This window comes from Bombus pascuorum, chromosome 10, assembly GCF_905332965.1.
Source record: "Bombus pascuorum chromosome 10, iyBomPasc1.1, whole genome shotgun sequence".
Classification (NCBI taxonomy): Eukaryota; Metazoa; Arthropoda; class Insecta; order Hymenoptera; family Apidae; genus Bombus; species Bombus pascuorum.
Genome location: NC_083497.1, coordinates 3,535,609 through 3,562,557, shown reverse-complemented (window position 1 = coordinate 3,562,557; position 26,949 = coordinate 3,535,609). Strand labels below are relative to the sequence as shown.

At 36.2% G+C, this 26,949-nt stretch overlaps 1 protein-coding gene and 1 long non-coding RNA gene across 2 annotated transcripts; one reads left to right on the top strand and one right to left on the bottom strand.

The window, feature by feature from the left end:
- The first annotated feature begins 10,494 nt into the window (after nt 1-10,494).
- Nucleotides 10,495-14,421, top strand: LOC132911149 (uncharacterized). Its single transcript, XR_009658923.1, has 2 exons — nt 10,495-10,912; nt 13,992-14,421. It is a non-coding gene; the product is annotated as an uncharacterized LOC132911149 (long non-coding RNA).
- Nucleotides 14,422-24,745: 10,324 nt separating this feature from the next.
- LOC132911175 (uncharacterized) lies at nt 24,746-25,798 on the bottom strand. The gene is made up of 2 exons (XM_060967587.1): nt 25,328-25,798; nt 24,746-24,920 (listed from the first exon to the last, which is right to left on the bottom strand). Exons 1-2 carry the CDS (start codon nt 25,755-25,757, stop codon nt 24,880-24,882), a joined length of 471 nt encoding a protein of 156 aa, XP_060823570.1. The 5' UTR covers nt 25,758-25,798; the 3' UTR covers nt 24,746-24,879.
- Nucleotides 25,799-26,949: the final 1,151 nt, after the last annotated feature.

The following is a 26,949-nucleotide window of genomic DNA, read 5'->3' as shown; positions in this document are numbered from 1 at the left end:
AAAGTAATCTAACGGCAAACACTTTACGTACAAAAAGTTACAGATAATTCGTTACTAGTCTGTGAATTTTTATGTAAATTTATATGTTTACAAAATTTTTTTATTACATAAAACATTTGCAAATTTTATCAACATTGTAACAAGATAAGGCTGTCATGATTATAATGGTAAAATTTTAAGCCAACCTATATGTGGGGATTACAAGATATTTATTGCAACAAACATATATTTAGTTAAAAATTTAGGATACAAGCATGACTAGTTATTTTCAGCTTATTACTTAGCTTATAATAAGTTAGTTAAATATAATCTCATTTGTTATCGAAAATAATATTGAATATCGGGATTTGTTAATATAATACAATTGATAACCAACTGTTTAAATACTTTTGTGACTTGTGCAAAGTACATACTTCTATTAGATATCTTGTAATTTATATGTACATTTGCATGTTTTTTTCAAACTTTACCAATCTAGTCATGATAGTCTCGTAACGAAGCTAATGAAATTTCAGAATGTTTTGTATAACACAGATAATAAAATATATCCGTTAAAAGTATCTACAAACGTCTCACCTACTTTCGTCGACCTGCGTATGTTTGTATTTTCAAATTTCATACAAATACATAAAAATCCCTAATCTACTCGCCACTAAATTTTATCAAGAAACATGCAACTAGATCTCTTACTATATTTAACTTATACCTATACGTCGTTTGAAATTTCTGACAAGTCTTTAAATCTGCCGGTATAAAAAAAACTGAACCTCCAACGAGCCGGAACTATGTTCAAGTCGTAGATTTTCCACGATGATTTTCCTCGGGACGAAAGTCATCGCAGGCGCCTCGCCAGCATGCAACGCGACTCTATGAAATGACGTTCTGAATATTAAGAAAGGAATTCACATTCGAAATACTGTAAATACGGCGCGTAGATATAAGCATCTTTTACGTCGGAGGCAAAGAGGCGGAAAAATTCGTACACTCGTATTTACATACATAATGTAGGGTCTAATGCGGCCGATTGCCGCTACCGCCTAGATATTCATGTTTCAACGTTGGATACGCGTGGGCTTCGACCAACTGTTCTTGCTGCGTTAACTTCCAATTTTATGCACAGCCGCTGCAATTTGTTAGAAAGATTTCATTTCAGCCCCGTCTCATGGTGTATACGCACATTCTCCACTCTTATTACGCTAAAAACTCATTTACTTCTGTGTTTCGTTAACCGAGAAACGAGTTGACTCATCATTTGGATCGTCAATATTTAATTTTTTTTCTAGCGTTAAAAGATATTTTCAATTTGGACAAAATATGAAAAATATGAGGAAGGTCTTATCGATATGCAGAATTTCTCATTTCAATGTGACGTCAAATATCTTCTTAAAACGTCAAAAATTGTTTTTATTTGCTAAAATAAAAGAATTAAATTCGACATTTTCTTTTTATTTAGTTTTTAATGTTCTGTTACATTCACTTTAAAAGTACATTAACATATTAAAATTTGCTAAGGTCACGATAATCTTTCGATCCTTGAATTTCTGCGATCTTGTTCTCATTTTAGCAAACGAAAAGGATATGTATTAATTTCAGGAGATGTTTCATGTAACATTTAAGCGAGAAATCATGCATACCAATGAGAACTTTTCATGCTTTGTTCATATTGGAGATATTTTCTAACAATAGAAAAATGTGATTGGGTGGAAACAGCTGAAATAACAATGAATTAATACGATTTCAATTATTATCTCTATAATTATTCCGAAAGAAGCTTCTGATTGGAGAATGAATAAATTAGCAGAATAATGAATGTACTATATGTTTACACATTCTTAAATCAAATAATGGAGTCCTTTAAATAATTAATATTAAAATGGTGGGTTAAAATGGTAATTTTTTACTAAAATATTCGTTATTACTTCTGCTTTACCTATAGATATCATATCCACATTTTCCACATTCTATACCAATAATAGAAAACAACAAGAATAGGCACATCGTCTCCATTAAATTAATTATTCCCTGATAACACCGTTATTCTACATTCGTCTCCATCTTCCAATAAATTTTCAATGCACCTGCAAAATAAATCACAAACCTGCAAAAATAATGAAGAATAATCAATCGAATTCCTTTCCCTCTTCTCGTTCGCAACCATACGGATTCGATAAATACCAGCACCGCGACTACGTCTGAAATTCTTCAATCGATCATTCCAAAATCGTCGTCTCTATTACACTACACAATTCAGTAATTTAGTTGGCCGCAAAAAGGAAGAAACGTCGTGTGGAACAGAAAAAAATGAGGTCGGAGATCCAGAGAGAAGAAGGATTATCGCGCGGCGTACGAAAATGATTAATTACATGGCGCAGCGCGGCGCGGCGAGGAACGAGAGATACGACGTCCTTGGTCGGCTTGACGTGACAGCAGCACGCGGCAGCGTGATACTTATCGGCGTGATTTACATCGCAGTTAAAACCGTTGACACGCTGCGACTTTCCCGACCGTGCCACGCCGAGTTACCGTGCTTATCCGTGCAATTAGACACTTGGTCCTGAGATCATCGCGGCTCAATTCGACGACTCGTTGGGATTAATGTCTTCTCAGAGTTGATGAATAACGATTGCAAAGGGAAGACAGTGAAGAGAGTTCAGTCTCACGCGAGTCGCAATGAACCGAGTTGTCGAGTCGACGTGATTTGAACGTCGACAGACAAGATTTTTGAGACCAACTGTGTTTGCCAGACAAGGATTCTAGGAACTCTCATGGATGTTTGTGAGGCTGACACAAGTGGTCTCTGAGAGTGTGTTCGTGACGCGTTTGCGTGTTGAGTTTGTGTGCAATGGGTATTTTCAAGAGTAAAGGGTAGAGAGAGGGTTTAGATACGAACCGTTTACAGATCACAGTATGTGAACTCTGTTTGTTTTTAAATTTTTGAAATCGTATTGTCAATTTTTTGTTCTTCCTGTTCATATTTCTCTATGTTAGATTCAAAGTTTTTGGTTTAACCCTGCTACGATCCTTGAATTTTTATATTTCAATTTTGCGCTCATTGTAGCAAACAAAACGAATTAGTATCTAACGTCATCAGAAGAAGTTTAGTATAAGACTGAAACAAGAAATGAAGCATAGCAGTAAGACTTCTTTCATATTTTGTCCAAATTGCGAAGGTATCTGTTAACGCTGGAAGGATATAATTAAATAAAAAATGACCGAAACAAGGTAGCAGAGTTAATTAACATTAGAACTAGTAGAGTGGAGGAAACTTGTAATTGCGACTGATTCGTAATTTTTCATGGAAATTTTGTGAATTATGTTGTGTATCGACTGGATTGATATGAAGAAAGATGATATAGTAATAAAAGCTACTTATACCTAAATAATACTTCAAAAATACACAGTGACTACAGAAAGTACAATATATGCACATCATTGCATTTGTATAGAATTTATATATACGAATTAATCAGATCTAAATATGTTATATTTCATTTATGACGTACATTACATGTCATTTGGAAGTACTGTTACATAAATACAAAAATTCTAGATAATAGTAATTATAAAGCGTTTTTAGCTGTCTAAATTGTTAAAAATGTAAAAACTGATGCTATATAGACCAGAATATGTTGTTTGAACGATGGTTGCGAGGATATTTTATACGCATACTATGTAAACGCGATATAAAAAGAAGATCGACTTTTTATTATAATTGCACGTAATTATACTATAAACCTTTAAAAATGACTACGTGGAATATTTTTCTTTTAGAATAGACGTCACATACTTATGTGATAAACATCGTCATTAAACTTTTATTTATTCGTCGTTCTAATAATAGAAAAAAGGAGAAACATTGGAAAATCGCTAGTTATTAAATGCGATGTACGTAGACATTTGACTGTCGTTCTAACTTTAAAGAAAAAATTTTTCCTTCTCGTAATCGATATTAGATATATCTAAGCATATACAAATTTTGGGCGTTTAAAGTTCAAAATTTCCCCAAATTAGCTAATCGTAATCGAAGTGTTCATATACAAATTCGAAGCGATTCAAAATGTTGCATATCCCGTTACTATGTAGAAGCTACGAGGAGTAGATACGAATTTCGTTCATCGTCATGCTCGATCTCGGATCGAAATTAACGCACGACCGAGAACCGTATCCCCGGAGCCATCCTTGATGGAGCCACGATCCGAAAGTCGTTAACATTTTCTTTGACCTAACCCTACTAATTGCATGGCGGCAAAGAGACGCGATGCCTCGAGATGGTCTCACGAAATTGTTGCTAACACTGTAAGAGATCCTGGCCGGAGGGTGCAGCCGACGCCTCGGGGCGGGCAATTAAACGTGATTATCCTTCATTAAGGACGAATTCGAAGGACGGGGCACAGGGAACCTGGTTGCGTAATTGTGGGAATGATTCGTCGCTGCCTTCTCCTTCTCTTCTTTCGTGTCTCCCTTTTCTTTCAGTTCTCCTCTCGTGATGGTAGTTCACGATTCACGATCCTCGCGTGCACCCACGCTGAAAATCGGCTTGGATAACCTCCGAGCATTCGTGAATACAGAGAAGATGATTGCTCCCAGTTAGTGGAAAAAAGCGAAGTCCGGAAGGAGCGTTCCTTCCTTCGAACTCGACGAGGTTCGCTCGAAATTGAAAGCGTAGAAGCTTCGAAAGCTTCGAAAGCTTCGTAGCAAGTTTGCCTATTATTCAAATAATATATTTGAAAAATGTTTATCCGAATAATATATTATCTTGTTTGGCTATACGTTATTGTGAAATAGTTATACGTTAGTTCATTTGAACATGAAATGATTTTTCTTTAGATCGTTTCATTATTTGGCTATAAAATAACGTAATATTTTATTTTATTCTGTATTTTGCATTCGAATAAATTTTTCTTTAAACGATTTCTCAAATGCTTTCTAATCCTTTGAGATCAACATTTTGAACTGCGCCAGGAATACAGATTTTCTTAAAGCGTTTCGCACACACAAATACATATTATTCGATATTTAAACAATTTTCGGAGAGAAATAAGAATGTAAAACTAGTGTATACATAATATAAATTATAACTAGTACTAACTGTAAAGAGTATTCAAATGTAAATGTAACGTTATACCACCGCCATTTGCTCCTGTAGAGAAATTCTTCTCATTTGCTAATAAATTAGTTGAAGTAATTTGTTATTTCAAAAATTATTTTTTATTTCGTTCCAAATAAAATATGGTCGTAATTTATTCGTGATTAATGGTCATCGGTAGTGAAATTTTTGATCGAATGAAAATCAAAATGTGGAAATTTCTGTGACTGGCATTTCGATGTGGTTGGATTTTTGTACTTGTCGCAAAATTATAATCGGGTCCATAATTGTTCAGTGACGTTACGAGAAGAAACTTCATTGGAACGTTAATGGCTTCGAGTGTTTAACTTAGAAAGTTATTTCACACACTTGCATTATTGAAATACTGCATTCTTTAGCAAATATTCGACAGGAAAAATTTTCGACCAATATTTGATCAAAATCTACTTTAACGTACATTAATCAAAAAAATTTTTAACCTTAATTTCATTACGAAAATTTCGCTCTATCCAGCGCTATCACTTGATATTTCAAATTGCGATATCGCGAATCTCCAAAGAAATCTGATTTTAAATCCACCAAAATTTAATAAAATTAATCAGGAAATCGCACTTTAACTTTTGTTACGAAAATTTCTCATTCTTCAACGATATCATTTGATATTTCGGATATCGGTATCGAAATTCTCCAAAGAAATCTGTTCTAAAACCCATCAAAATTTAGTTTAACCTTTACAATTAATCAACGAATCGGACTTTAACTTCCGATTCTGAATGCAGCTTGCAATAAAACAACCTAAAATTCTGATGAAGCGACTTTTATCCTTCATCCAAGTTCGTCCAAGACATCGGACCTGGAATAACACTTGGTCCAATTTTTCAAAGACCCTTTTCCTCGTTCGCCGGCGAATAAACGCTACCAATATTCGTCTGATTCCTGGCGGGCAGCGCCTTGCACTTTTATCTGCCGTTATCCGGTGTATCATTATCACGACAGGTTGTTTGTCTTGCGAGGCGAAGGGGAAGTGTTCCTACCAAATGTATGCCGCGAGTCAACACTTGGTGCGCGTGGTTGTTTGACTGTTTGACTTTCCCAGAGCAGAGAGGAGCGGTTCTGAACCGTATATATCTACCTGCGAGGCTCAGGTTCTAAGTTTCCTCAAATGTTGTCTCAGCCGGGTTAGATACCACACGTCGTGCAGTTTCAACCCTAGATAACAGCGTTCTTCTTCGAGATTAAATTTCTTGTCTATCAACCAGCACCGCTGATGGAGCCATTTAAAAAATTCCTTTCGCGTTTCGACGACCCATCATCAAATGACCATCTTCTTTCCTTACTATTTTGCTTTTCTTTTCTCTTATCTGTATAAGTATAGAGAAACGTATACGTTGAAAATAGATTTTAATTTGCTCTAACGATGGCTCGTAATATAATAACGAAGGTTGGTAAATACAGGTGGAATTTGGAGAATTTTGAATTATTTTTGTATTCTTTTTGTATTAACAGACTCCAATTTTTTACATTTATCTATTATTTATAAATGTAAAATACATTTTACAGTTATGCCAATATCTAACACCTTTTTACAAAAATGTGTATAGTAAGAAAACACTTGTACTAATAAGAAAGCGTCGAACTGTATTCACAAGTATCTCATTACCATTTTTTTGATAGTTTCAACATTTGTGCTCATTAATTCCTTCGAGTCACATTTTTCTTCTACCGATAAATGCGAAACCTCGTAAACTTTTATCGCCTTTCAACTTCCTACGATATCGAAACTCTTTTTAAAAATTGTTTATCATCAAGAACGCATTGAGAAAGAAAATAGAAGCATGTAGAAATATGTACAAACTACAAATTTGGAGGAAAACTCATGAGAATTTCCCAGAATGAACAAGAAACGTTTACACAAAAAAATGCCTACCAATAGCGAAACAATATAGTCTAAAAATGCACCGCCGTAATGCTAAAATCCAAAAGAACTCAATTTTGAAAACTTAACCGTACTTTACTTTTGCTACAATTATATGTAATTATATAATTTATATTTACAGCGTAAAAGCATTCGGAGAATTCTGCGCGTGATTACCACGTGTACATTTCCATTCTTCAGTATCTGTGTCGTATCACGAATGTCGTCAAATTCCAGGGAAAAAGAAATCAGTTGTGGCGATTTCGACGCGTCGAGGGACACGCGAATTTCATCGCGCGGATGTCGTGACAAACATAAGTACGTGTTCTGGCACACGTATTGCGTCGCGGCGCGGCATCGTGATGTATTCGACGATGACGTTTTCGTCGCCTCACCTTCGGCCTAATCGCGTGATGGTGCTCGACAGGCACGTTTCTGCGTTTATCGGCGGCAACGCAGCAATATGCCTCATAAAAATTCGCATAACGTTAACGACCGCCTACGTCTATCGGGCACGTGGAGGAAAAATGGAACACGAACTCGGTGAAAAATATTTCATTTTCAAATAAGAGCGATCCCTTTTGCTCGCTATTAAAAGCCAGATAACTAAGTGGTGGCAACTTTTTTGTATTCTTGGAATAAGAGGACCTATCACCTTTATAAATGTAAATTGCAAAGTAGACAAAAATGATGTTATACTATTTTCTAATTACTATAAAATTTATAACTATATTTTAGCTTTGTATGACTTTACAACCATAAATCTGCTCTGAAGTGTAAATTTATATAATTAGATTGTATAAATTGTTTTCTCTAATTAAAACAAAATTCTTTGATCAAGTATTTTATCGGAGTTATTCCACTTATCTCAAACTTTGTGACCTTCTAATTGATGTAGAATCATACCAGTTAAAAATTTCTACAATATTCCTCTAATTCCACTAACCTCGGCACAAAAATCAAAATTTCTGCATAATATTACCGAGACAAACAAAAAGTGATCGTAAATAAAACAATACCAGCAATTTCGCTGATTTAACCAAATACTAAATCTCCTTATTTAATAATTTCCTTGCAAAACTCTAAAATTCAAAGAATTTTCTCGATTCGACAGTGTCTCTACAGAAATCCAAGAATAAAGAAAAAAGTGGCACCATAACGAAGGAAAAATCTAAGCAGAGTATTTATAAATATATTGCATTCTACGAAGAATTATTAATGGAACGCGGGCGGCTATTTATATAAATTTTCATACGAATATAATTTTGAAAAATGAAACCTGGGCAAAAATTTGTTTTAACTACGAAATATCATAAGAAATACTACGCTTTGTGAAATACTACAAGTATATCTATATATATATATATATATAGATGTATGAAATATCCAAAGTGTATATATATATATATATAAAGTATATATGATATAAGAACGAAATATAAAGACGAATCGTAAAAATTCAAGGTTGATGGAAGAAGCATGAAACGAAACAGGCTTTCATAACGAAGGAAACACACAGACCGGCTGGTTTCCAGGTTTCCGCAGTGGTCTCGGAATATACTCGGGGAAACAAGGTTGCATTTAATAAGGTGCAGCCGTCTGACCTTATTTTAACAGATACGCCGCTATTTGATCAGGTCCACCGCGTTGGCACTCGGCGTATATTTGTTTTACGTGCCGTTCGTGTGCCTGTCGCGAGACGACTTAACGAATCGTGGAAAGAGCTGACGCCGCCGCGTGTGCACTTAAACACGTTTTCCAGCGGAGGCACTCCGCGCGACCGGGGACACGTTCCTCCGTTTTTTCTCTTTCCTTTTCTTCCTCTTAGTCATCTTTTTTCCTCCTTTGCCTCACATTTACTTAGAAGCAGATGCATTAGAAAACTCGTGTGACGAGCCTTGACGCGCAGCGCCACGATCAGAGAGGGCAGTCAACGCTGTCGAGTCGTCTGTTTTACCGGGAAGCGGAAAAAATTCTTAGAACGCGAGGATACTTGCAGTTTAATTGGCCTCCGCATGGAAGAGGAGTGAAACATATTTGTTTTTTATGCGCTCTAACAGATTTCGAATTCTTTAATGTCATTTTTTTCTAGGCTTCCTCGAGTTCTTGAATTCTTGGGAAATGAAAAGTCGGAGACGACAGACTGGAGATAAAAATGTGAAAGCTAGAAAAAGGGTACATCCAACTCTGTATATTTTTCAAGTCTTCTTTTAACGTCAAATTTCTTCAGAAGCTGAAGCTTTTAACGACGTAGTAAAGTAATAAAAAATTCAAAGGAACATGCTCAAAAAATAATTATTCAAACATAAACATATGTACTTTTAATTTTCTATAGCCAGTTAAATTGAATAATTATGTTACGTTTAAGTTATGAAATCGATAATATCATACTGGATCATATTTTGAGTCGTCATTGTGTTACATTTGTAATAAAGAATAATTTATGATTAAGACATTGATCGCTTTCGTACATCAAGTGGTTATTATCCTTAATGGATCAATCTTATTAAAATTGCAGAATAAGATGTCTGATCTTCATATCTGTGATTCTATGAAAGACAACCTGCTTTCTCGTTAAGAATTTTACAAGATATTATTCATCTTATGTACCACAAATAAGACATTTATATACGTGTATCGTAAAAAAGAAAATTGCAACACTGAAAACACGTATATCTAGCATCCTTCTATGCATATAGGTACCTACAATTTCCACATACTTTCTCCAGGTCTTAAACGCATTCCGAACCACCATCGAACATCGTTCACAAAATTATTTCTAGTAATCTAAACCTGTAGGGGTCTATGTACAACTTTATTGAATTGAAATATTAGGCCAAATAAATTTCCATCGTTTCAGTCTTCTACTAACTTCTTTATTTGAATAAATTTCTCATCTTTTCCCAGTTTGATGCTATCGAACAATCGGGAACGCAAGCAAATCTTCTCGATTTAGGAAATAATACTTTTGAATTTTAGCATCTTCGAATTTCCGAATGCCGGAGCTGACAAATTTTCAAATTTTCAAATATTAAAAATTTCGAATATTACTGAAATTTCGATTTCTAAATTTCTTAATATCTATGATATCCACAAACCTTGATATTCCACTAGCGCTTTGTTTAACTAAACCCATCTAATCGTTCATAGCTGGTATCAAGCAATCGAAATCGAGGGAATACACGCGTCGATTCGCGTATACCTCCAAATTTATTTGCCTCGTAATAAGGTACCAGGTATCTAATCTTATCAGACCAAACAAAGAACGCAGAAGTGACTGTATCGAGGCGACAACTTCTTATTCACGTGACAACCGAGTACCATCTGTATCGATTCCCGATACATTCCTATGCGATCCATTTTTCCTGCTCGTACCATCGATATTCCCTATCCCGTTCATCCGGCTCCCGAGATAAGGCGTTAGTCAAGCTACCCGGTTTTCGATAAAGTTTCCTTGGATCACGATGAAACGGTACTTAACCGAGCCAGTAGTCGTTTCGACGTGTAATTGGGTCACTTTATGACGGTTGGCGATCTTTAATCACAGATTTGGAAAGTAACGTTCGACGAAGCAGCAAAACGAATGATGAAAATATTCCCTGTCCCGTTGTTCTCGCTTATTTTTGCGCACGTCGCGTCGCCAGACCAGCCGAGTTCGTCGCCATTACGCCGTCGCTGATAAGCTAATCGACGCTGTAAAAAGCACAGTTCACGGGTGACATCGTCGTTTCGTTCACGATACTTGCGCCGGTACGATAACGCGATACGACCCGGAAACCTTCGATACACCTGTTTCGGAGCTCCAAAGATTACCAGCGCTTGCTGAGATATAGAACAGCGTATATGGGGTTAGAAAAGGTTGGGCAGGTTTTAGAGTTTCGTCGAGATTCGATTTATGAGCAGAGGAAGAGGTACGTTATCTTTTGTGATAGGAGAAATTCTGTTTTTGGACGATTAAGAAATTGTGAAATGTATTTTTGCAATAAGAAAAAACCATAAGAAATAGAAACAGTCTTCTGGTACATACATGTATATATTTACGTAGCATGGGACTGTGCAGACAGAAAGATACGCTTAGAACCTAAACATTAAGTGAGAAACTCAAGTAATATACTTGGTGCTTGCGCATTTTCTATTTATTTTTATTATAACTGGCTGGAATTGTTGAAAAACTTATTTAACTGAGTGCACAAATATGACGAATGTTTTGAATATTTTAATTCAGTTTCTATATGTCCAAATATTGTATATTTAATTCTACGACTCTTTCTGATATGTGTACCAACTGATTCATAGCTGACACACAGAATTCATGTTATCGTTCATATTATTTAACCTACCCATGTCTACGAAACGTTGCTGCCGAATGCCAGATATGCACGACTGCTCCCGAAAAATAGCGCAGTAACGTGATATTTTATCACTGTGAAAGCCTGAAATATTAAATTACAAAGAATTTCTGGTTCTTGAAATGTCTATAAAATCGTCAGTAGCTATTCATTTATAGCGACCATTTAAATTTAGTTCGTTTTCAAGCGAAATATGTCGAGAACGAAAATGAATAAATTATGTAAACGTAACGTTTTTCAGAGATATAGACACGTGTAACAAGCAGCCACTGTATATAACAATATATTTAAAAAACATATTTCCGTTTTCTTGTAACGAGGTTTGGGAAAAATTTAACTAATGTAATACTCAAATTGTAATTGATATCTTTTGAAAAGAATTAAAGGAAAACCTAATTGCAATCTTCTATGGTCGCAATTTTCCCTGATTAAATTATTTTACTTTCCATTGTTTATAAAATATTTAGTTCGCTTAAGATGTTTATCATTAATTATTAAATGTTAGGAATCATTTGGCGTCAATATGAAATTATATAAGTGTAAATAGTACAATAAGTAATAATAAAATAAGACATAATTCTAAAAGTACAATAGAAATAGATCGATTTACTAAGATTGGAATGCTCCTCCAACGGAAAGCGCAAATCTTTCGAACCTGTAACAATGTGAAAATTTCATTAGAAAAACATGACCTAATAAATCTCCTTAAAAAGGTTCCTAGCATATTATCGCAATAACATATGGAATTCTAAAAAAAAAAGTGATGTATAGGTAATATTCGTGCCATTAAAATTAATGCACCAATCAACATTCCTGCACTGGTGTGCCAAAGAGAGACTAAATTAATCTTCTTAATCTATCCAATTTCCTGTTCCGATTCACATTATCTTCATCCTTTATCACACTTCCCTCTAATTCATCTTATAAAATCCACGAAAAATAAGAACACGAATCAGAAGAAATCCCATCTACTTCTAACACCTCTAATCACACCGCATAAAACATAGAATATATTTATGTTATCCTCTACAGAGAAATCTATACATTTGCGTCGCTAAAAGTTTATTTGAATATTTATCGCAAAATCTATTTTAATTTTGAAATATCTGGTCAACATTTTTTCTATTTTGTTATTCCATTTTATTCATTTTGCTATTCTATTTATATTTCATACTATCTATTTATTTTATTCTACCTTGCAGGGCTAAAGTTCAAACGAATCTTTCTATAGTGTTTCACAATAAGGTGTCATTATCACCATCACTATGCAATTTTTTCTGATAATTCATTATTACCAAAACAAAATCTCTGCCACAAATTTTTATCTTTAAATTGCGGGTATTATTTTTTTTATAAAAAATTTGAAAGTGTCAAATCGCGCAAGATGCAAATAACACAAAAAGAAGCATAAAATATCCAAAGATTATTCTGTGAAAATTGATGAATAAAACAATTTTCTACAGTTGTTTTACTTTCTTAATTATATTCTTGAACATATGAATTTGCATAAAAATCTACGGTCTAATTATCGTTATAGAATCAAACAATTATTCGCGTAGCAAACATTTACGAACACTTCAAAGCCCCAAATCCATCCTTCGAAAAACAGCAGAGTATCTCGCCCACTCGTTGCCCGACAAAACTGCACGAAAAACCACAGAGACACGTTGTCCCTTTCGAATTCCCGCGTAATTTCGCACGGTCTGCGGCGAACAGGAATTTCATCTCGCTGGAGGAGACGATCGCCAAAACAAAACACGACTCCGCCGCGAATAAAACGCGTCCAGGGTGGCCCATTATACCCTCCTCAATGACAGCAGATTATCCGTGGTCCTGGAGGGCGCGGCAGATTTTCGTGCAGTGGTCACAAGCCGTAATTTCCTTTTAACCAGCGCACCGCGTTATCAGAGTCTCGCGAGGCGACTTTTGCGCGCCACGATCATTTATCCTAGCAGACAGGTGGCGAAATGAAGGACCACACGGCTCGTTCAATTCCCCCGATACGCATGCACACCTGAAGATTTTCGGTACGTGTACACCCGGATGTACGGTTCTGATCGCACGAACCCGGCCAGCTTCCGTAATTATGACGATTGGCGCGCGATTACGTTTTTGTTGCGGGACGTTGATGGGCTGCTTGGCCTGGACGATTGCGTTCGAAAGAGCTTCGTTTCCTTTCTTTCTTTTGCCTTGCTGCAGTAATCTCAGCAGAGGAATTACTTGGGTTTGATACGATTTCGGTATGGACGTTTGTGGGGAGGTGTTACGTTGAGCTGTGAACATCAAGAGTGGAAATTGTTCGAACAATTTGTATGCACGACGAAGATTGCGATTTCGGATGAGTAACAAAATTTCAAGCGCTTTATGCTTTGTACTTTCTTTCTATTATTATTTAAAATCACATCAACTGTCAGTGTTATTAGAAATTACTTTCTTGTCAAATATATATTCTCGTCCTTGCTAGATGTTCTAGTAGATGCTTTAAATATCTACTAGATACTATGCTAAGAAGATGTTTTCACTCGTGATAATCTCGAAATTACGTCAATACGAAAACAGAAAGGTATCTATAGAGTTTTATAAAAATGATTCGCAATATTGGAAAGTTAAATTAGCTTCTATAATTACGCGTTTCTTTTAGGAAAGTTCCCTTACATTAGTACCTATGACTTAAAGGACCACCGAGGAAGAATTGGTGATTTTTGAAAAAGAACAGCTGTTCGGAAGCTTCTCAAGGCAACGAATACGATCTGCGATCGTTAGATGTTTGGTAAAAAAGTGGATGGGCCAACAAAAAATCAATATTCCAGGGCGTACGACGAATTGAGATACAAGGTAGTTGACGGCGATTAGAGCTACCGGTGTGGCCCGATTCTTGTGGTGTGACTAATCTGTAATTGGACAGATTCGCAAACCACCGAGCAGCGAGTCGTCCCACGAGATCTCCACCTTCGAAATTGCAACCTACCTGTCCAGAGACTTCGTTTTAACATACGCTATGTATATTTAATCAGTGTATAGTACGATCGTTGTATAGTTCTATTAATACAAAAAATTCCTTTTTCAGACAACAGAGTACAGATTCGCTTCGTTGATGCGATAAGTAGTAATACTGATAAATTAGCGTCTTCATGATTTTTATAATTTTTAATATTGGTAATAATTCCTTAACCTTGGGCCTTCTTGCACAATTGAAGTAATATTAGTGAAGCTTTATACATATGTCACAAGATATAAGTCACCGGTATTAATTATTTTTTGCATAATTTATTATGTGTTATATTAATTTATCATGTACATGTGTATATCATATTATTATATTATATATAAAATATTGTAATGTATTATTTTGACATCTCACTATTGTAACGGGACACGAGTATCATGATTATATTGGTCAAATTTAAAAGATAATTTATTGAAAGTATATACTTCGCGAGGACCACTAAAATATGTATTTGACCAATTATTCAATTAATCATCTTATTTATAACCCACGATATAAGAGTAATCAGGGAGAGCATTTTTAGCATATTGTATACTAATTCTTCATTAAGTGTACATTTGCAATAAATTGTTTTGTAACTTTCTATGCATTTTTTCGTTGCTCTCAAATTTTATTATTATAATTATATTATTATTTATTATTATAAATAGTTGCGTCACATTACAGCGCTACTGATATTTCAAATATTTTCGTATAATACATCTAATATATTTATAAAAAAATACTTCTGTAAGTGTTGCAATGCTTTTATGAGACTCTCCCTCTCTCTCTCTCTCTCTTTCTCCAAGTTCTCGAAGTTAATTTTATAAATTATGAAACAGCCGACTGTCTTTTTCAATGTAAAATTGAAAGTTAACGATTTTTCAGTTATTAATTCACTAATATTATTGGTTAATAAATTTTCCTGATGTAATAATAGTAGGAATAGAGAGTCCAAATTTACAAGCAGCGAGAAAAGGATGGTAGCACAGATACTGTCAAATCTAATCATCCAGTGTTCCACACACACTGTCAACCAACTAACAAATATATTTTAAATCCCCAATAACCTGGCCATCACGGTCTTCCGGCTCCCACATCCTCAAACTCAGCACCACTTGTCAAAAGATTAACGCAGTCTGGTCGATTTCTCTCGTACTGTCAAAGAACGTTTCAGGAACCTCAGGAACGTTTCATTGGTAGTTGGCCAGTCGCGATCATGCGATCACGGTCGTGGCTGTCGTCTTGGAGAAACGCCAGGAAGGACCTTCATCCTGATAAATGATGCTCGCTACCGCCGTCACGGAATAATTACGCGGCTCTGGAAACACGGGAAGCGAGCTGGGGAAGAAAAACAGCGGCGATCATGGCGCGCCCAAGCTTGAAAAATTAAAGGCGAGTGTCGCGTCTCGTCGAGTCGGTACGAGCGGTGTCGAATCGTCGAGCTTAAGGGGATCCCTTGACAAATGAACGGCGGAAAGGAAATTGCAGGAGAAACGCGGGTCCCACTGACAAAACTTCTGCCAGGGACAAACGCACACTCAACTGGCCGACAGAGAAATTACATTCCCGGGAATATGCTAAATTATGAAGCGAGCAATCAGCTACCATGGGGCGCCGCCATGGATGCAATCTCGCTTTTTGGTCTCTGTAGCACCTGGTGAAACACGAATGAAAAATATAGCGGCCTGAAATCATCTATTTTCGCGTTGCCGCGTCGACAGAAAGGATCAAATGGAAACCTCGAATAAGAGTCTAAAGCATACACTGGAAACTATTAGGTGTTTAACATTTGCGATTGGTAATTCTGCAGTAATTCAATTGGAAAAGTATGAAATTGCAAATTTCTGTAATTAAGTTAATGGAAAACTATGAAGAGTTTTCTTTCAAATAGCATGGAATGATGGATCAAAGACAAGTTTTCGTATATTGTCATTAAGCTTTGATTTGACGACACGTAGAAGATGCATAAAGCATTTGTAGATTCTGTCTCAATCTCAACAAATGGTTTTTGATGAGGAACATACAGTCGCGAATATTCCAATTGGTTTTGTTCGTAAAAGAATCGAAGAGTCTTAAATTTTTACATGGCGTTGGAACGTTAAGATTTCCATGATGTCATAAAAAAGAAAGAGATTAGAATTTTCAAAATAATTGCTTACGAAATAATTGCATACGTGCTGAATACAGTAAAGGATAAACGAAGAAAGCAGTCGTTCGAAAACTTCCTTCTGTGATATAAATATAAAAGAATAATTGCTATGAACATCAAATAAAGAACGGGTTCCGCAAATTATAGCCACAAGGATATGAGATGCGACTCGAAACTTTGCCATCATATATATATATGAAATATAGAGAAATTTTTAAGATTCTGCAAATGTAAAACCACTTAAATTTATTCATGGACTCGTTAATCGTCTCTTCCCACAGAAATCTGTACTATACTTATAAACGATTATATTGTATTGTATATCTTATTAACGCTTTATACATGGTCCAAAAACAAACCAAGAATTAAGTATTCCAAAAATGAAAACTCCTTAACTTGTACTCAAACATTTCATAAAACGCGGAAAGATTTAAATAAAAAAAGCAAGACCATCGTTTAAGAAGTTACATATTTTTTATAGCTTTTACTTTGATAAATACGCGATATGGACTACGAAAGACTTTAGCGACAAATTTTAAAGACATTTAATATTAACAAATATTTAATACCTGACACGGTATCAAACCATTTGAAAGCAAAAACCGTAAAACACTGTATAAGCACGAGAGTGCGAATTCTTGAATGAAATTGACCAGAAGGTAGGCGCGCTGCTGAGCGCGTCAGGAGTCAAGAGACGTTGGAATTTTTTTTTTAACCTGGCGACGATGAGACGAAAGAGTCGCTGTTGCTGCAGGCATCAAGTGGAAACGAGGGTCCGTAGAGCTATTGTTAATGAGAGCGCGTGGCGTAACTCGAACCGGATGAAGCCACGAAGGGTGGCACCGGTAACTTCGATAATTAATACGAGGCGGCAGACAGTAATCGATTCCTCTCTCCGTATTCTTCCCTCTTTTTCTTTTTACCCTCTCCCCCTTCCCCTTTTCTTTCATTCTGTTTTCGTACTTTCTTTTTCTCTCTCCTCGCTTCTACACGCGTGTTCTCGTGCTCGGTGCGGCGATTTCATAGCCAGGAATTACGAGCAATAAAACGCACCTGTTTATTCATGACAGCGCCGATTTATTTGCGATACCAGCCACGGTCCATGATTATTGGGAACGGCCAAAAACTGGCCAAATTGCCCGACCAAACGAGCAGCGAATTGTTCTGCATTCGTTCGTATGTACCGTCCTGCATCGATGCTACGTATCGATCGTAAACGCGTATCGATTTCTTTGATCTCCAATCTGGTGTATCTCTCCTTTGAAGAACCCGTAATAAGCCTGCATCTTTATGCACGACCTTTTTTTTCTCTTACATCGAGAAAATACGTACTTTTGCAGCAGAGATGCTGTCAACCGGCAGTGCATTAATTTTCTCGTTCTAAAGGAAATCGAAAATTAAGCGGAATCGGTCTTAATTAGGTACGGGATTAATCAAGAACGACGTTAATTTGCGGGGTATGGGACGAAGTCGGTGATTTATGTCAATTATGGAGAAATTGTGTGAAAAGTTGTTACAACAAATGGACAGGTAAATCTTAAGAATAGGGTTTGAGTAAAATTTGCGAAATAACTCGATACTTTAAAATCTTTCAAATTTTTTTATTGCTTGCTAAAAAGAAAAAAAAATTGAATTGTAACTAAAACAGAGCTATACAAATTTCTAACAGAAATTTTTGCCTCTGTATGTTTTATTTGCAAAATTAACAACTCTAGTTCTAACGGCTAATAGTATTCTAAAATTCCGATAGCACTAGATATTCCGTTTTAACACGAATTACTACTAACTACACTAACAATATTTTAACTAGCAAAGTAGCCGTTTAGAAATAAAATTTTATTCGATTCCTCAGAGAAAATCAACCTACAATTTTTCAAAATGCATCAAGAACTATCAAAATACAGAGAACACGATTTAATTTTTCTTTTTAACGAAAAATGCATCTATGTACCTTTCAATTGCACAATGTCGATGAGTTCACTTTACAAAGAACATCGCTGTGAAATCCCCGTTGCATAATTGTCACTTGCACGTTCCACCCATCGTCAGTGAAATAATAACAATGTTTCGTAACTGATACCAGGCACGTGAGACGTTAGCTCGTTTAGCAAAACTGCGATATTAGAGAAATGTTAGTGATTAAGCCTCCGTTGCGTGACGTACTGCTAACTTCATTATCACCGTCTCACGAACACGTCCACATCTACGCTATGACCCCATATACAGTCAGTCATAAAAGTATCTAGTTACGATATATTCTATTTGGAACTATGAAAAAAGTTGCAACAAATGTTTATCGTTCTACTGCACGGTATTAGCTCAAAATAAAACAGATTGCACAGTGAATGATTATATTTCAGTAATCGAGACCATTAGGTTAATTCGCTATTTTTTACAGAAATTTTATAGAAATCTTATAGGAATTTTATAGATTTGTATAAATAAAAATGACTATACAATATGACTATATATAATATATAACTACCTGTCATTTTAATTACTTTCATACAAATGTAACATTTTAATCGCCGATAATTCAATTTAGAACTGAGAACAGAATACTGGCGCGACTGGATACTTTTCTAACCGACTGTATACGTGCTCCTCGCGTTCAATGAAAAATAATGCACGACGTGACGCTATTTTCAAAACGGCCAGTTAATTGCTCGCCATCCGGTATATTAACGCGACGTTCTTTTCTTCCTGTTGCTTGGGTGGCAAGCTAAATAAAGAGCTTCGAATTAGGGAAAGAGACTAATCGTCGTTGGTTAACGTACAGCTTGGCACCAACGATTCGTTTGACTGATGATTCGGGCGGAAAACGGCGGAAATTCGTGACGTTAAGTAGTGGTAAACGCAGTCGCCGGTCAAGGAAATCGTCGTTTTTCAGTGTCTCTATTAGAGAAACATCGTCGATTTCACGGTTTAATGGAGTGTACTTAACTATTGAGGTGGATAGTTGCTTCAGGTGGAACTGTATTTAAGCGTCACTCGATCATGATATTATTTGCCACTTTTCTATGCAAAAACAACATTTTTTTCGTTCCACGAAATAATTTAAAAGGTTTATGGATAGTGTGACGTCAAATGGAATCACATTAGATATCGATAATTTAAACAAAACGGAAAGATATTGATAACTTGAACAAAAAAAAAGAAGATCGATAATTAAAAGAAATTTAAAGAAAACTATATTTTGTTATGTGCTAACAAATGTATTTTCTTATAACTTACATATTATGTTATAGACTGCAGATTTTTATTCAAATTCATATTTTGGAGAATATAATGAAAAAAGTAAAACCTCGATGAATAGTGTTTTTACTTACTAAGTATTATAGAAAGCACTATACTTTGCTCTTTTGTATTCTGTGCAATTATGCACTTTTAAATTTCCTATAAAGACATAAAAAACCACATTGTATATTATATATTACGTATTGTTATTATGTACATATATAATCATTGTAATCGCTAGTAACCACTATAATGTACTGTACATAATAAATTCCAAAATGCACGTTCTAATATCAAGGCAAATCATGCGATGACAGCACTTCCAGCGGCGTCAAAAATCAATCGATGGAATATATGAAATTCCAGAGGAACACGGGATAGGCGCGCCTATTCTGGCACTCTGTGATGCGTTTGTATGCATTTACGAGTTGGTCGTTTCACGTGTTTGCATGGTCGATGCACAGTGACTGGCAAGTGTGCGTGTGCAACATACTGTGACTTTTTGAATGTGTGAATCGGAGTGTGTCGCGGAGGATACGCGCGAGGGGCCCTGCCAAGCGAGGTAATGACTGGAGCTTCCTGCTGTTCACAAACTGCACGGGAAAGGGAGTTCGTCCCCCGTGCAGGATATCCGACATTTAATCTGATTTCTGGATTACGCCGCCGCCGCCGTCGCCGCGCCGCGCCGTCGCGTCACACGGGCAAGGGCTGAAAGAAGCACTCTCTCGCTCTCCCCCTTTCTCCCTCTTTCGTTTTCCTCCTCCTTTCACCGCTAAAAATAATGCCCCGTTTCGTTATCCCTTTATGAGGGACCAGACGGGTTTAATGCATCGCTTTAGGAGATTGCGAGGGGAGGTTGATGTCTATTTGATTGGTTATCGGAAGTTTGAGTTGCGTTTGATACGGTAAATGTGTAAGCCTTAAATCTGCTAAAGATTATAGAGTATAGGCGTAGTTTAGGTTATAGCGTAGGACAGCGATTTTCGATCTTTTTCATCTTATGGTATACATAAACTGATTACTAAAATTTTGCGACACACTAAAAAATATGTCATATTTGGTTCATTCAGCTGAGACTAGAGTCGAATGCTTGCTATTTGCACGAATTTCTTTTGTCTCTTATGCGAATGAAAAGTTTCATTCCTTTCATTCTGTCAGAGCTTCCGAAACTAATATTATCATTTATTCTTCTGGTGTATTCTTATTGTTCCATATTACGCTATTCCATATATAAAAAAAGCAATGAATTCTCTACGATCCATAGAACAATACATTGGAACTGTCTCTATCCAAATTTGGTTTATCAGAATTAACATCATCATAGTATCCGGTTTATCGAATATGTTTCTGAACTACTATTATTCGACTCCCGATCACGCGATATATCGCTTATACGAATTAATATTTCGCTTTTAGTATTCAGCAATTATTATTACTGCTTCCGCTTGTACCCAAACGAATGAATGAAATTAATTATTGGAACGAATGAGCAAAACCTAACTATATAAAAACTAGCTCCTATTATACGAACGAATAAACGGCGAGGCAACTCCTATTATTCGAGTGATCCGATACGTCTTGTCTCCCGACCCGTGTCGTCCCGTGTTTAAACCCATTTTGTAAAATTATATTACCTTCGTACAGGTGCTTCTTATTTTATAAATTTCCTCTTATCCCCGTCACTATATATGGATCATGTTTCCAAATACCCAATCAAGATTTATGATAAAATCATCTCGCGAGGGACATAGAAGCAGAGGATATAGTCGATCACTAAAAATTCTTCAGATGCCACAGATTTATCGTAGATCGAATCGGAGTATCGACCATCGTTTAAGCAAAGCAGTGTAAATTTATCGTTCACGGAGATTCTTCGATTACCCAGGACCCCGTAGAGTCTTCCGGTTTCACGACAATGTTGCCTTCTTGTTTCGACCGTGGGAGATCGTGCGATCTTCCCGATGTTTTCTTCGCATACCCATAGCCGTGGTTAATTGGTAGCCAGCAAAAGAAACGCGGAGGCAAACGCTTTAATCGCCGTTATATCAGCGCAAAATAAGGCTATCCTCTCGGGCATGCAGAAAAACGTGGAAGGTGCATCGACTCTTATATCGCATAAGCGGCGTCTAACGTTGCAGTAAAACGACACGGGTCGCGTTTAATTCACGCGACCGCGTGTCTGGCAAAGACTTTTGTTCCCGTACCCTGAATCGCGTTTCCAGCGCATGACAGCAAGGTGTGAAAGTTAAAAACGAGCTTCTATCAACGACTCTTGTTCTACGCTCAGAGGATCTCGCTGGGAAATGGAGCGTTCTTTGGCTAACTCATAATATACATACTAACAGAAGCTTAGTTAGAAAGAGGAAATTCTTTTATTTGACTGTTCAGCCCTTGTATCGATACTCGGGCACCTGGATGCCCACCTGAATACATCTTGTGAAAACGTTTCGCTTCCCAGCGATAATTTCTTAAAAAGCCGCCTGGATCGTCGTGACTTGAACCTGTTAGAAGCGATACATCTTTCCCATATCCTTAAACAAAGAAAATTGTTAAGTCAAAGTTCGTTTAGTCGTTCTCAATATCAGGGGTTCTCGACTTGCCTACTTGTAGAAATATAATATCTCATATTTCTATAATCTGTTATTGAATAAATAAAAGTATTTGTAGTATTACATATATAATGAATACAGACTATAGACCAGATTGACTTTTTCCATTAGAAAGATTCGGGTTAGAAAGATTCGGTGACAAATCCTTATCGCTCAGGCGAGAATCCCCTTGCCCAGGGTCCAATGGGATTAAAATTAACGATCATTTATATATTTTGAAAACCGTTTTCGAGCTTTCTTCCAGGCAACAACTAACGCGTGTAAATTTGTAAGATTAAGATTTACCCATGATAAAATGCGTTTATTATACGAATTCTGGAAGTGAGCAAACGGTGGGTATCTTGGATATTGAACAACGTTATACAAGAACATTGGGAGAATTTTAGCTTCTTTTATTTCAGAATAATTATTGAATAAGTACGTAGTTCCCTATTTTTTAGCTCAAGCGGAATGATGTTATTCAAGGTATATATAACTTCGTATGATTAAAAAGTGCCATTTAAACTTGAGATGGCCCCGTGCACGCGATTCTTGGCGGCGGACAACAAAGAACGTCGGCCGTTTTGTCGACTGTCGGTATCCCAAAATTATAACATCCACGACTCTTACAATTAAAACCGCGGTAGTCCTTAAGAGTATCGCTACTCCAAGCTGCTATCAAGTTTAAACCCTGATTACATACAATGGTTCCGGCTAATGAGCAATACGATACTCTTGGAAATGGATCGAAACCGCACAATGCGTCGACCTTGACACGTGCATCTCTTCTATACAGGAGTCACCGTTACATGTACGTTGATAACATATATCGATTCTCTAATTAATATCCTGATGTATTAAGCGAATTAAGGGATAAACAATGAAGTAGTTACAGTAAAACTCTATTTACACGAACTCCCTTATTTGAATAAAATTTTGCCATCCTAAACAGTGCACTATTAAATAAATTACTGGTTAAATTCACGTATCCTAACGTGAATTCCAACTACATACGTATATACATGAGCGAAAAATCACATATAATAGAAGAATGAGTGAACTTCTATTATATGAACATCAATTATTTAAAATGTTTATCCTTTTACAAAATTCGAATAAATTAAGTTCCATTGCACATTGTAAAATAGTTATTATTCGTTTGTAATAATGACAGTGGAAGAAGACCACTAACTGCCGCGCAACCATATAATTGGGGAGCATAAAAAAAGAGTTAAATCTACGTTGTGAACGTGGCATAAGAAGGCACGGGTCGTAGCGTACGTCCACGTGGACTATGGTGGGGATTGGCGTGCGTCAACTTCTCCCATGGTGGAGCAAGCCTCCTTATGCAGTCTCACCGCTAGTGCGTTAGTCCGAGTGCATTCCTGGAACTTCGTTAACAGTGTCTTTAAATCAAAATAGAGGCATTTAATTAACGTATACGAACCTCGAAACCAGAGAGGGTGCCTCAGAGATGGAGGAACATATTTATGAGCGGTTCTTTTGCTACTAAAGACGATGGTACTCGCCTGGCGATGCCAACCCTTGTCGCTAATAGGCGAATAAGTAGAAAAAGTCTCGCCGTCGAGTCTCACGTGAAATATAAATCGCCGTTTCAAAGGTACTAATATATTCTTCCGAGCATTGTTATGGATGCTGTGTAGTGAACTGAAGTTTCTCGGTGAATTGCAAAACGAACATCGTTCGATAGAATGTTGTTTCTCTCGGATAATAGGCACGGTCGGTTCGGTTGCATACGCCGCTGTATAAATCGGCTGGTTCGCCTTGTTTTTCCAGACGTTTCGAGGGTAAGCGACGCCGTTCGCGCCACTTTGTCTCTCGTCCCTACCGGAATGCAGAATTTATTGCGCTAACGAGCTGTGAAATACAGCCGAGTTCTTTCGGTGACTCGCATTGGGAGAACCAAGGGTTTTGTACGTTCGTTAGCAGGTTATGCTCTCGAATTCGAAGCTTAAAGGATTTTAAGATATTCGCTGTAGATATTTCATGACTTGCTTATTGTCTCGCCTAAAATACAACAGGACCTCGATTATCAAAATTAATTATAAGACTGAGGATGATTTTTATGCATTTATAGAGAATATGAAAGTACGAAATTACACAAAATACACATGATATGGAAAGGTACAGTAGCGGACAAAAGATTAAGACGAAATGGAAAAAATAAATAATTGATTTACTTTCCATAAAAAATATAAATACAGTGTTCTACATTTGGTATTAACTAATTAGGCATTTGTTTATACACTTACAAAAAAAATTTCATTTTGATATTTTGCTCAGTAGCGAAGTTACAAAAAAAGGAACGAAATCTGTATAATATTTTGTCGGTCAAAAGTTTAAGACTACACAAAAAATATTAAGTTTTGGTAAAAAAATATGCACAATTTTTGTTTAAATTCAATATTTTGTCCAATATCCGTTATTTCTTATCACTTCGGTACATCTTCTTGGCATTGAATCTATTAATTTTTTACATTGATCTACCGTAATATTACTCCAAGCTGTTTCAATTGTAGAGTAAAGTTCATTCAAATTTTTCGGTTTATAACCTTGTACTGTCTTTTTTATGATGCTCCACAAGTTCTCGAATGGATTAATATCTGGTGATTGGGACGGCCACGGCAGCACGGTGATATTTTCTTCTTGAAAAAACTGTTTCACAACCCGAGCCGTGTGCTTCGGATCATTATCATTTTGAAAAATAAAATCATCACTCATATTGTTGCGTGCAAAAGGTAACATTGTGTTCTTGAGTATGTCCTTGTATTGAAAACGGTCCATAATTCCATTGATACGACATATCGGACCAGGGCCGCTTCGAGAAAAACACGCCCACACCATAACGTTGCCACCACCATGTTTAAGAGTTTTTAAAACGCACTGTGTTTTCAAACTTTCGCCAATTCGACGTCTAACGTACCGTATCCCGTCAGAACAGACGCGATTGAATTTCGATTCGTCAGAAAACAATACCTTTTGCCAATCTTCACTTGTCCAATGCTTATGAGCTTTAGCAAATGCAAGTCGTCTTTTTCGATTCCTAGAACTCAGCAGTGGTTTCTTTTGGGGTTTTCGTCCTCTTAAGTTAAAGTCTTCTAATCTTCTCCTAACAGTTCTAGCACTAATTTGTGTATCGTTTTCATAGTTTATCTCCGCAGCAATATTATTTGCACTACGAAAACGATCCTTTTCGCTCAATCGATGAATCCGGCGATCCATTTTCGGTGTTGTTTTCCGTGGTCTTCCGTTTTTCGGTTGATCGCAATACATGCCTGTCTTTAAACATTTATACCAAGCTTGTTTACAAGCTGTTTCTGACCTGTTCACTATATTTGCTATTTCGGTGAAGGTTTTACTTTGCTTTCGCAGCCTTACGATTTGTTCCCTTTCGTTTTCAAGTAAATTCTTTGATTTACCCATAGTCTGTTCCTACCTAAATGAATTTTAAGCAATAAAAGGTACACTAAACAATGATTTTGACATTCCAGAATCAAAATGTTCAAAAACTGTACTCGTACTCACGTTTTACACAGATCGTCTTAAACTAATGTCCACTGTTTCCAAGTGCTAGGCGGTAACTAACTGTTGTAACTCCTACATTGTTTGTATTTAACAACTGACTGTCTGAGGTTACGAAGGTCAAACATACAGCTACGTTATTCCAAAGAGACAAACCGAATAGAAGAACAATATGCGTATAAGATGTTTGTAATCCGGTTTACAAATCATCGTCTTAAACTTTTGTCCGCTACTGTATATAAAATATTCAAAATAGGTATAGTGCTTCCTATAGTACTTGAGTATTACTTGAAGTAAAACAATTTTTTATCGACAATGAGATTTTATGTTTTCAATTAAGTATCTATATACTAAAAAATGCGGATTTGCATAAAAATTGACATTCTACTAATTAATTGAACAAAAATAGGGTAACATCGAATTTTTTGAATAACCAAACGATCAATATTGACTGCTTTTCATATAAAAAGTGATCATTTATTGCACATTATTACATGTATGTACATGTTTCAATCATTTTTTTCTTGATATTCCAATCTGTCCTCGCAATTTTTCTAAACCAATAAATTAAGAACTTTTTTTTTAAATGACGTTCCGCAGAACTGCTTTCTGTTTGTGCCTCATACCATCTGTTCCTGCGTACCAACAAGCATGTTTCTATAGCTACGAACGCTTCTGAATACATTATACTATGCTGAATACCGTTTACAGAAATATTATTCTATTCATCGCTGTTTTCGCTACTGTTAAATCCCCCTTTAATTCTGTCAATCTTTCTTCCTCACACACACGTTTAAAAATGAATTGAGAATCGGATTGACGATTGTACAGAAAGTATGGTGAAAGAAGTTTATATAGCCGATATTGTTCGGATAATTGAACGTTCGAAATAAGAGTTCCTCGGATAATGTACGTTTTACCGTACTGATATTGGTAAAGTAATATAGTGAAGTCTTATTGGTAAAGTACTGTTCCCCAGGACGAGATACGACAATATGTATTCATTTAAACAAATGGACGATTAACAGCGATTAATATATATCTAGTACAGGTCTATTTGGCGTCTTACGAAAGACTAGCAGCATCAAATCAA